Source organism: Chlamydotis macqueenii, chromosome 9 (genome assembly GCF_036417535.1).
Source record: "Chlamydotis macqueenii isolate bChlMac1 chromosome 9, bChlMac1.mat, whole genome shotgun sequence".
Classification (NCBI taxonomy): Eukaryota; Metazoa; Chordata; class Aves; order Otidiformes; family Otididae; genus Chlamydotis; species Chlamydotis macqueenii.
In genome coordinates this window covers 20,892,592-20,905,414 of record NC_141564.1, presented here as the reverse complement: position 1 = coordinate 20,905,414, position 12,823 = coordinate 20,892,592, and the positions used below count along the sequence as shown (strand labels likewise).

The following is a 12,823-nucleotide window of genomic DNA, read 5'->3' as shown; positions in this document are numbered from 1 at the left end:
CTCGACTATGTTGCAGCACACTCTTCGTTCTTTGCTACGTCCAACCCCAAAGACTGCAGTGTATCTCAATAGAGGGTGAAAGGTTTGTAGACTCACTGCTAAGTATGCATCAGCTAATATCTGTTTGCACCAGTGTAAGTTCCAGCCTGTTTTTAAAATGCTTTGACCCAAAGAATGCTGTGTAAATGAGATATTGATAGGAGTTGTTAAGAGTCTGGTTGCAAATAAGTAAGTAGAATTTTTGTGTTTGCTTTTTCAGAGCCAGAGCTTCAATTGTGTTGAAAAGTCTAAATGCCCAAGATCTAATGTGAGTTCTGTGCAGATACAGGGAGATTCCGACTATTTCATCAACCATCTTGGAGTACCTGCCACGCAGTTTTCTTATGAGGACATCAAAACATCAGAGGTACTCACGGGTAAAAATGGACAGACTGTAAAATAGCAGAAAGATAGAATTAGATTTTCTCAGGTTATATCTGTACATGACAAGTGTGTTGTAGTGGAAAGTTGTCTTCTGTTGGTACCTTATTTTTATATCTTCAGAGGATTACCACAGAGCTTAACAGTGACTGATTTCATAGAGGTATGGCATTCAAACAAACAGGTGAAAGTTTAGTACAAATGAAAAGCAAAAAAAATTTGGACATAATGTTTAAAATGTTAACATTACTGATAGCATTATAGATTACATACTATATAACCCAACTTTTCAAACTATTTTCAACATAGAGGAAACAAGTTTTGATGTGTAATTTTTTTCCTGCACTGGGATGAGACAGTCTTCAAAATGAATTTTATATCCATTTTTGTACTGTGGGCAAAATATGACTCGAATATATACGTTGGTTGTAAAGATTTGTATAGTTGATTGAAGTCTTCAAAACACCATATTCTTTTTCAGTCCATTGTCCTCCACAAGGTAAGTGGAAAGAAGAAACGTGTTATGCTGTTTGGAAACAAGGTTGGAGCTGGACACAGATAAACTGTCAGGAAGGTTTGTCCTTCCTCAGCCTTCACTACTGTGGGTTATATTTGCACCTGGACAGCTCAAACTTTCCCTCAGTTGGTCAGCTGAGGATCAGGAAGCCTGGCATTAGTTATTTTAACACACAGTGGTCATAAGAGAAGGCGTGTGTTTTCTTGTAAATGTAAGAATGCATTGACTTCATATTCCCCTCATTTCTTTTCTTGCACTGTGCTTACCTGCATATGTGCACATCTTTCCAAGTTCAAGAGCAGAGCTGAAGCCGAGTTGAATGGGAATGCTTGCTGGCATTGCATGCTAATATGCTTCTATTACACAAATGCAAAACAGAACAGAAATGTGCCAGATATTGGAGCATTGTTGTGATGTGGCTGTGTAAATTGAAATAGATTAAGGCAAGAATTTATATAAATAAGGAGACTTCTAAACATCACTACACCTATTACACAAATTATTCTGTTTCGTATTAAACACAAGGCAAAGGCTGTAAGGAAAATATGAAGGCTGAAGATGTACAAGTGCAATGTTTATGACAGACTTGCAGTCCAGTGTAAATTTCTGTTGACACTTAGCCGCTATTCCACGTAGTTTTAATTGCAGATCTGTGTGTACAGGATCTATAGAGCATGAGAAAGAATCTGCAAACTTCAGTATATCAACACAATAAGTATTTCCCAGCAACATTTACAGTACAAACACTGAAGGTTCCCTTAGCTACTGTCTATTTCAGTCCTTCCTGTTCAGTTAACTTTGCAGATGTACATTTTTGTCTCAGCACAATGCTGGAAATGACGCAGAAATATAATTTAAATCCTAAAAGAAAATATTTTCGTATTTGCTTAAATACAACACAGCAAATTTGATTCTCTATTGAAAACTCACCTTTTTTTTCTTCCAAAATAATTTTCTAGAAATAAACTCGTAAGTATAATATGCAGTCTTGAAGTTGATGTACTGCATCCTTCAGACCATAGATCTTCACTGCATGAGATCTATTTCATGTGAGAAATAAATCTACCTGTCAAAATGTGTGAATTTCTGTTGACAAGAGGATGGATTTTATCTGAAAAGTGAAGTTACACAGAACGATTAAATTTGCATTCTTTGCTGTATTTTTGTTATTTATTGTACAGATTATTTACGGTCCTTCAAAATGTAGTCTTATTGTCTCTCCTAGTTTGCTGTATTCTACCAGACAAGTATTTTGGTTTTTGTTTACTGTTTATTGGGGATTATGTTTGTTGTATCAAACAGGGGTAGTATGGGAATTATTATGGGTAGACAGGAATTATTATGAGTTTACAGCTGTATTAATAAACATGCTAGAAATTCCTCTTATGCAGCTTGTTGACTGAAAATAACCTGTTGAGTTGCAGGCAGGTATTTCTGCTTGTTTGTTTCCAAGCCATTCAGCTTTTTTGAACTATGCCTCAGCTTTGTCAGCTGGATTGCAAAACAAGATTTGGATTTGGAAAACCAGATTTCAGAAACAGGATGTTTTGACATGCTTTTGTAGACTATCATTTGAGCAGGTTGGTTTCCTTTACTGTCTCTTTCATTGCTGTGACCTACTCAAGAAATTATCTTCTTTTGGAATATACATTAGTTGTTTGTTTTATCCACCTGTCAGACAGGATGCAGTGTCACATAAAACTGATGCTATTCCACACTCAAAAAGCCCCAGACCTGTGCCATGTAGTCTGCCTACAGAGCAACAGTTATAGGTCAGCTTTTAGAAATGCATTTCTTACACAGTAAGTGGAAGTCCGCAGAGAGGAGGTTGTAAAAGCTTTTCATTGGCAGGTGCTTGAGGAGTAAATAAGGGGAAATACAATTTGTAAGAGGAAATATTCAGACCAGAAGAGTAAGTAAAACTGTCTTGTTTGAAATTACCTAATACAGTGAACCGCAGCCTCAGGGAGGTTAAATCTGTATGGCAAATGCCTGTAGTTAGGTCTGTGAGCTTGTAAAGTGCATGCTAGGTGTTCAAGCACTTGTATAAAAATGCACTGAGTAAAATGCAGCTAATTTATTTACTAGCAGAAAATACACAGCATTTTAGTCTGCCAGTAAGAAGTGAATTTTGAAGAATTTCTCAAGTGGAAAAAACCATAATATTAACCCAAATTCCAAGCTTTCTCTTGCAGTTGTTGTAGAAAGCCTTCCTCTCCTCCCAACCTCTGATGCACTGGGTTTATCTCCACATGAGGGTCACATTCTAATTTTTCATGTATTAGGACAAAGGCTGATCAGTTTTTCCTAATACTGCAGATTCTCTTACTTTGAGAAGTCATGCTCTTCAAGTTAATGATTAATTTACATCCAAGAGGCCATGTAGCCTCCAGAGAGAGAAGTTATGTTGATTTCACATCTGATTTTCTCTACTGCTGAAAGCCCATGATTATTTTTTAAATTATGGCTAGATGATTTCTGATGTTATCTGTATATCGTTCCTCCTTCTCGGCACATCCTGTTACATAATGATTCCTGCTTGATAACACAGAATCTTAAATGCCTTCTGTGATAATGTGGTAGCTTACATCAATGTTAGCATTATCGTTTTGTTTTGAGAAAAAAACAAATTACTGCACATTATTTAAAAAACTCTGCCCTCTTTTTTTTTTTTTTGTTATTTATTGATGGGCACATATTTAGCATTAAATATTTTATGGTAGCTGTCCAAGTTTGAGTATGCAGGGCTTACAGAACATTTACTTTTACACCTAGACAATAAAAGTTGTTTTCCGTATCTTCACTCATACTTAAGTACAGACAAGAAGTATAAAAATTACCTGTCACATTATTCACCAGCTAGACCAAGATAGTGTAATACCATGGACCACTAAGCTAATTTCGAAGAAAAATGAAAAGAGATTTCTTTATAGAAGGCATTTGTATGTAATATATGTAGAAGAGTTTAGAATTTTGACAGTTTGAGATTGTATCCTCTTTAGAGAGAATGCATAATGATTTTTATTTCTGTTGAAATATGCATAGCTTCCTGAAGGTAACTTTCAACTTTCATTACAGCCCTTAAAAGTGATTTTCACCCACACTGGTGTAAAACAGAGGCCACTAAATCTTAGCTCTTCAGTGAATGTGGCTTCTCAGTTGTTTTTACCATCTTCCTTCCTTCCCCCCATCCTGCTCTTTTTTCCTCCTTTTTTTATCACTCTTTGGGGAAACTTACTACAGTTTCTTGATTTCAGTATTTACATGCTTAGGATGATGCATCATGCACTTCTTTCAAAACAAAAGCTTTCCAAGTTTTCTTTGTTATAAGAAAAGACACAGAGGAGCTCTCCTTGATGGAGAGAACTTAGGGTCTACTTTACTAAAAAATAATTCCCATGTTGCATGCCTTTCTCTCTTTCATGTGCTTGTGTTAGTGAGGAGGGAGGGCTTAGACAGTATGGAGTGCTCCTCAGTGCATCTGGCTTGTGTCTTTTAAAAAGTGAAGGGAAAACTTGTGTTTATACTCGTTTTTCCTGGTGTCAGTGATTAGGAGAATAATATTTTTATTATTTTACTGTATAAAACAGTCCCCAATACATTGTCTTCAGACTGCTTGTGAAGGTAGGTCCAAGAAACCTGTGCGTCTTCCCTTTTCTCACTCACAGGCTAGACTCTCTTTATAATAGCTGCTTTTGTTTATTCATACTATAATTCTTCTGACCGACGTATTTCCTCTTTTCTGCCCGTCCTTAGCATAAATTAGTGCTTTTTAATTTCTCAGTACATTCAGAGGTTACTCAGTGTAGCACTCACCAGTAATACATTAATATGTTAGTCCATCTGTTCGCTTGGATGCTAATTTAGTGGAATTTGGTAGTGAGAGCATGCTGAAATTGTTAAGGTTAATGACTCGGTGTTTTACAAGACAAAATACATTTGATGTTCAATTGATTGCTTGAGTTATTTTATTGAATAATATTAATATTTAGCTACTTAATTTCATGGAAGAGCATCTTTGTTATTCCACTAATGTTAGTGAACTGATGACGTCCTCATCAGTTGGATACCTTACTTTGCTCCAAAACAATCTGTTTAGTCTCACAAATCCTAGTGCTTTGAAGTCCCAAACATTCCATGATGCATCCAGAAGGGGAAAATTCTTTACAGAAACCTGCAGTACAGTAACAGAAATGCTCAGCTTTTTTAGCATGAATGCATGTTGCTGTAAACTCTGTCCTTGCAGATCCTCTTGTAGGCATTTCATTTTCTTGGAATTGACTGAGGGCTGTTGAAAGTCAATGAAAGACAGCCTGGAAGTTAACAGAGTCAATGGAAGATGGGAAAAAAAAGTGAGAAATTTGCTTAGACAGCAATTATTGCTTCTGTTTGACAGCCTACTGAAGCATCTAGTTACTGAAAACATGTATTGTCTAAGGACAGAAAACACTGAATTATGGGTCCTCCCTGGAGACGTAAATGGCATGTTGCATTCAAGAGAACGTTTTACCATTGTTCTTCTAAGTGGCTAAATTCAACAGGCCAGCTAAAAATCTTTTGGCAGAGTATCTGGAGTAAGTATCAGAACTTCTTTTGTGTCAGCAGATATTAGTAGTGTGACACTCAGCTTTGTCTTTTAATACAAAAATCAAGATCACTGGACTATCAAACAATTGACTTGAGTCAATGATACATTCTCTCAAGTAAAATTTGCAGTCTTTGATATATCTTATCATGACCATTAAATAACTGTTTAATAAGGCTTTTGATAAGTAATTATTGTCTCTGAAGATGTTATTGTTGTTCTTAGCAAAAGCCTGTTCTGATTCTTACTGCAAAACAGTGAGCCTCCTGCCTGCACAGTATCTGTCCAGTGGATAAATCAGATTTCCTCATTCAGTGTAAAAAATAGTTTTTTAAAGCTCTAAAAATAAAACATGTAAATAGGAAGCATCAAATTAGAAATAAAAGCATTGTGCTTTATTATATTTGTGATTGAGAAAGATATTGTCACTGTGATTCGTGGCTTATAGCAGGACACTATTAGGATTATCTTGTTGGCAATCCATGTTTTCTGCCTAATTTGAATGCTCACAATTGATCATCAAATGCTACAAAATGTTCTTGCATCCTTCGCATCACACATCCAAGAAAAGTTATTCTCTCTTACATGTAGTGAATCTGAACTGAGCCTCCTGTTTCTGACCTTCTGAAGGGTTGAGAAGGTCCTCTGTGAGCTTCTAGATTTCTGGCTTGGGCTGCTTCCTCCTACTTGAAGTGCTCATTCTGCCTTCAGTTTAAAAAACGTCGAGGAATTCCTCTTGAGAGGAATAAAGCTATGCAAGTATCCTGATATCTTAAAAGTTGCTTTCTTTGTGCTGCTGTCTGTGAATGTGTAGCTTTACAGTGATTATTTCAATTCACATACTAATGCAAGGAAGAAAACACTGAATTAAGAGAGATGAGAGAAAAGTGCTTATATTCTTTTCCTGTCTGATGACTGCTGGCTGGAGTTTCTCTGGCTACAGTTGAGTTGAATAATAAAATACATTGTGCAGCAGTGTTCCAATTATGCCTCTTCTGTTTTCTGTGTAGTCTGATTTGGCAGGTGTTGCTTGTTTTGTCCATCATCTGGTGACATCATAAGGTCAGTGTACATCTTTACCAGAAATTAAGGCAGAAAATAGACTTGTTTTTCTTTCTTTTTTTAAAGTTTCTTCAGTAAACTGAAATGGTAAAAATACCAAATAAAAGCCTCTTGTCAGAAACTCCTTCTGACATGCCCATTTTCACAAAGTAGCATCATTCTCACTTTGAATGAGATTTTGACACACATTAGGCTGTAGCAACTGCAAAACTTTTCTTTTCTAAAAATAATTTGAAGGCGTACACATTTTATGTCTTTTAGTTTCATTTAGGTAATAACCAGTGAAAAACATGTGAAAAACATCTTTGCTTTATAATCTCTTGTGGATTTTCGGGGGCAATATTTGATTAGACTTCAAAAGCATTTGTGAAACTCTGGCCCAGGTTGCCCAGAGAGGTGGTGGATGCCCCATCCCTGGAAACGTTCAAAGCCAGGTTGGATCGGGCTCTGAGCAACCTGATCTGGTTGGAGATGTCCCTGCTCCTTGCAGGGGGGTTGTGCTGGATGGCCTTGAAAGGTCCCTTCCACCCCAAACCATTCTGTGATTCTGTGATTTGCTAGAAAGGGAAAATCAGCCTGCTAGTGAGATGGAGAGTCATGCACTCTCTTCTGTGATATATTTGCAGCTTTATGGGCCTTTATTAGTGAGAAATCCTGTATGCCATACATTAATGCCTAGTGTTATTCCATTGATGCACTTTTACTTGCACGTTGGAGAACCACACCTTGGCTTTGATATGTTCTATGCTAGATAATCCACTTTTTCAGTAAGTCTATTTAAAAATCTGCTTCAGTCTACAGCACACTCCCAAACTAAAAATGTTCCAGATAGCTGATGATAAGCCATATTTTAGTCTATGAGATACCCTTTTCCATTAATCTTTTTTTGATCCTTCTTCCAGTCAAACCTCTGGTTCAATCTCTTGTACCCTGCCAGGGAAAAAAAGCAAATGGAGAGGAGATGGTCTTTTAGCCTAGCTGAGGTGAAACACCTGTTTCACAAAGGAGCAAAATTGTATATTTGCTGCCAAGACACCGTATGCCAGTTGCTTGACTTAGGGTAAAATGGAAGAAGGAATTAATGAGAGGCTGCAGTGCAGGTTTCAGAGGTATTTTTTGCTCTGCTCACTGCTTTCTCTTTATCTTTTCTTCTGGTGGGGTTTTTTTCTTCATGCTATGACAAATTTTTGTCAATGGTTTTGAATACAGATGCAGACAAGTCCTCATACAATTTTAAGCCTCTGGATTTCTGGGTAATAGGTTTGGGCACTAGCATAACTTTATGGCGTGTGCTCTGCAGAATTCAACTTCCCCAACTAAACTTGTTTCCCAGGTTGGACAGGTAACAGATTGTATTCTCAGTCTTGATGTAGCAGAGGCTTTATTGCCCTCAATTTTCCTCTACTAGACATTATTCTGTGGTCTATGTGAAGAAAATAAACAACTTTCTCTTGTCTCTCATCCTTCTTCTTTTGTATTTGCTTTGCAGACTTCAGCAGTGTTAGGTTAGCATGTTTATACTGTTTGGCCTACCTGTACAAATTTCAGAAGGATTTTTACTCTCGGTGCTTGCTCTCTATTGTACCTTCCTAAGAATCTTCTACTTTTGTGCGGTACAAAATTGGTAGCACAAATAGTGCAAAGTTCTGAAGGGTGAAGCTGACGCAAATGTGGACAATACTGCCAAATATCATCAAGGGTAAAGTCAAACTGATTAAAGAACTTCAGGCTAAAGACTGTGGTTTTTCCAGGTGGAGTGTTATTGCTGAGTGGAGAAACCTCCACTGCATGTTACTTTAAAAAAAAAAAACACAACGTTTTAGAGGTATTTGTGTATTATTCACCAGGTTATGGGAATATTCAGCAAGTAAGAAAAATCTATTCAGGTATGGAATGAGAGCATATTAAGGAATAATTAATTGCATAATTTGAGTTTTCTAACTGGCAATTTAACTCTTTCTAAAGTAATAGTCGAGAAGGCAGGAGATACTGTTGTGGATGCAGCATTGACCTGACCTAGTAAAGAAAATTGTTTGTTGTATGTTCTTTTTCCAGAAAAAGAACCCTTTCCAGTTCTAAGAGAGTACATGGTATTTTTTTGTAATGACAGAAAAATAGATCTATAAAGTATATCTTGGTATTTACTCTGTTTTACACTAAATCACCCGAAGTGCTGTGGGATTTTATTCATTATTTAAAATGCATTGGTTGAAAGTTAGCCTATAAATTCAAGATATGCTGTAAGACAGTACACAAGGGATGGCAAATTTACTACCTTTAGAAGGTGAGCCATTCTATTAACTTAATTAGTTAAGAAAGGATAAGATAGGTTAGGAAGATGAGTCTAGTAAATCAGAAGTTAATTTTACTGCAACCGTCCGTCATAAATAAAGAAGAGTAGCCTGGGTTTGGGGTTTTAAGGATTTTTTTTTTTCTGCATATTTGATCCCCATTTAATCAATTCATAAATCAATTAATTACTGTCACGAGACCTCAGGGCAGCAGGAAATTGGGTTCAAATTAAAAAGAAAAGAAGGCAATTTGTTTTAAGATTGAAAGTTGAATGTTCGATCGAAGTTTAATCAGAAGTGACCCATTACTTGAAAAGTGGAACGTCAATGTCTTTCTAATTTCACAGAATGCTTCATTAAATAAGTATTGAAAAGATCAGGTTAACTGATCATTCAAAAGGAAGATGAGACAAAGGGGAATTTTGGAAGCCTCCTTCCATTTTATGCTTTTTCATTTCTCCTCTGAAAAGCTCGTAGAGAAACCAAATCATTACACTGTGAATTCAAGAATTGTTGGCCTGGTCCTTTCAAGGTTGTACAGATTGTGTGCTAAAAACATAGTTTCATATCAGAAGAGCTAATGTTGTTAGTGCATTTAGATAGCTGTGTACCTACAGAACAATTTTCAAAAGGCAGCACATTCAGCTGCACTTTGTACAAAGTGGAGGTGATACTAGTGCCTGTCTAGAAGTGAAGGTGTATGAATTTAGTTTAGGAAGTGAGTATGAGAGAGTATGAGGACAGCAACTATAGGTGTAACTCCTACTGTGGGTGAAAAGCATGAAGGAATAATAGAGTTGGTTTTAGTGCTTTTTGGATTAGCATGTATTTTTCTTAGTGTGTATTTATTTGAAATTTGTTTGGCAAGTTGCTGTTAAAAAAATCCCCAACACTCAGTTGTTATTGTGAGCTTGCTGAAAGGATAAATGAGGAGTCCAATTCAGTTTCTCGCTGTTTGAAAGTGTTGTTCTTGCTGTTAAATGCTGAGAGGTATTCTTGGAACATCATCTAGGCTCATATCTCTGCCACATGCTCCCTGGGATAAAGAGTGGGCTTCTGTTGTTTAGAAAGTTCATGCAGCTTTCTCTGAGTGTAGTGCCTGAAAGACAATAAAAGGCAAGAGAAACAGAATGTGTTTGCCTTTCTAGTAGTTCTTTATGGAAGTGTCTTAAAAAAAAAACCAAACAACTGGTTTTTTTTAAGTGCAGACCAAGATATTTCAGATGTCAGCAAGTTATTGGTTGGTGTGAGAGGGAGACAGTAATAAAAGTTAAAAAGACCCCCTAACGTTTCAGTGGAGAAGGAATTGATGAGAAGAGCAGTGAGCATATTCATAATCTGAGCACAAGACATGTTTAAAAAAACAAACAAACAAACAGACCCCTTTTCCTGGGGACCCTAGGTGGGACTGTGCTGAGTTTGTTGCAAAGTGGAAAGTCACTGAAGGGTTGCTGGGCTGAGGAAGAACCTAAAGATAATAACTCCTTGTGCAAAGAAACAACAGGCAAAAGTTATTTATAGTGTTTTTTATTTTGTTATAGTTTTTCTTTTTAACAAAAACTGCTGTCCTGGATTCTATTCTCATAAAAAGCCTGGTTTTAAAGTAAAATAAAGTTTGTTTTTTCAGGTGTTTGCCTCCAGGAAGATACCAAGATTGATCCATATCACAGCTCTAGCTGACTTGGGGTTCAGTGACACCACTCACTTGCGTAGTTCAAATGCTTACGATCTAGTATTTCTTTGCATTTAAGTTGTGTAGGAGGAGCAAGACCTTCTGCTCCATGAAGGCACCTAGATTAAGAGAATGGGTATGAATATATACTTTCAATGTTTGTGTCTCTCGCTGTTGAATGTGAGATGAGTGTAGGACAACTGGAAACTTAGCCTCTGCTCTGCAAGTGTGTTTCTAGAGCAGGGTGGGATAAAAGCTGGTTAAGCAGTGTTTCACTGCTCCACAAGCATCTGATCCATCAAGTTTCAGATTCCAGAGAAGGAATATTTGTCTAGATGGAGCGATAATCTGATCTTGTGTAGCAAATCTAATTCAGTAATCATTCCCTTCACTGACTCTCAGTAAGGTACTCAAGAATGAATATAAATAATGTAACTCTTTCCAAGTTATTGATTGCAATTATGTGAATGATGATGAATAGCATCAGCACCACCGTAGCAGTGTTCCTCAACCTCCCCCCAATCAAATGACATGGCTCTGTAAACTAGTGCACAGACTTAAAACAAAGATAAATAGATATTATGAATTACTCTTGAAGTATGTATTTTATCTTTATAATAAATGACTTCATGCATCGTCTCCCTGAGATCTAAAAAAAAAAAAAAGAAGTTTTCTGAAGGGAAGAATTACTTCATTTATAATTCTGATACTTCTGTGACGAATTATACAACACACAAATGCATCACTGAACACAAAAATTTGTATGAGTTCATGCTGATTTTTTTTTTTTTTTCCCCCAAGAAAGTAGTGGGAGCTTACTGCCAGAAATAATCTTCTAGAAATGCGTGGAAATACTTATAGGATATTGATCATGGAGGCATTGATATCTTAAAAAAAAAAAACAAACAAGCAAAATTATCAGCAACATGACGTACCTTTTTGAGACATACCTTTCACTGAGTTTCCTTGAACATGCCTATGAGACTTGTCACACTTCAAAGAAGCCTAAGTCAGCTGTGAATATACAAGCTCGGGAGGTGGATTGAGCATCTGTAGGGAACTCCACCTAAGTTGAGTAGTTTTGAGCAGAGCATGTATCACGTCACTGATATATTTATGATGGGTTTGTGTCCCATACTTGTTTGGGAAGAGAGCTAACGGTGCTGTGCCCAATTAAGAAGTAGCTCTTGGATCTGTACGATATATTGCGTTGTGTAGTACAAACATAATTCCAATTCAGCAGGCATGTGTCAGATATCACCACGTATCACCATGTATCCCCCGGGGTACATGAGTAAGAGACTTACATTGCTCGTTTCGAGGAGGGTAGGGTTTTTACTCCAGTTCTTTTTAACTCCTTTTTTTTTGCATTGAAGTTAATAGCTCTTTCAGCTAAAGTACTATTTTTCTTAAGTCATTTTATGGCTTAGAACCCAGCATGGGAAAGAGCAAAGCTCAGTCACATGAAAAGAGGTTGTACAAGCCAGAACAAAGCATCTATTTTTTTTTCTCTCTCATTTTCTCACTTCCTGATGTTTAAAACAATAAACCATACAGAGTGTTTTTAGGAAGTAAAAAGGTGGTGGAGTGCCAGCCTTACGAATCAATCTTGTTAAAGCTCACATCAGTTTTAATATTTTTTTTTTAACCAAAGCTTTATTTGGCCACTGCTCAGCATGCAATCTCTGAATGCAAATAACTTTGACTGTTGAAGAATGCATTGGGCATCATTACTGGGTTTAATGCCCCTAAAAAGGGGCTTCACTTACTGTGAGTACAGAGTATGAGTCTATTTTTTTGAGAATAAGGACAGAAGTTGTTGAATATCAGTATGTATCAAGAGGAGGAAACTGGAGAAATGTTAGTCTAGTAGATGTGGGAGGCTGGTATTTGAAAAGAACGTGCTTCCAGAATGTTGCCAGTATTACCTCACAGTCTGGGAAATAATCTAAACCAGAAAAATTATTAATCTTAAATACAGGCCCATAGGCTTCTGTAAATGTTATTTGGAATTCAGTCTGAGAAGACTCTAGGCATTTTTCAAAATTATTTTCATAGAGATGTAATCGTATTATAATCTCACAATGTTTTGGGCATTTCTGAGCCAGGGATATTGCCAGTGTCTTATTGCTGCTAGCACTATTATATACGTAAATTCATAGAACATAAAAATTACACTCAGAATTGTCTTACTGGATCTTCTGTAAAGCTCCAGATCTAGCATATATAAAATGTTATAATTATGAATCTGGCAAAATATATTCATTTCACGAATC

The 12,823-nt window shown here is 36.7% G+C and overlaps 1 protein-coding gene across 1 annotated transcript in view; it reads left to right on the top strand.

Moving 5' to 3' along the window:
* Nucleotides 1-12,823, top strand: part of NAALADL2 (N-acetylated alpha-linked acidic dipeptidase like 2) — a 242,639-nt gene that overhangs the window by 168,353 nt on the left and 61,463 nt on the right. Inside the window, exon 10 of the mRNA XM_086754882.1 lies at nt 260-406. Coding sequence (XP_086611008.1) covers nt 260-406 — 147 coding nt within the window. The remainder of the gene's footprint in view (nt 1-259; nt 407-12,823) is intronic.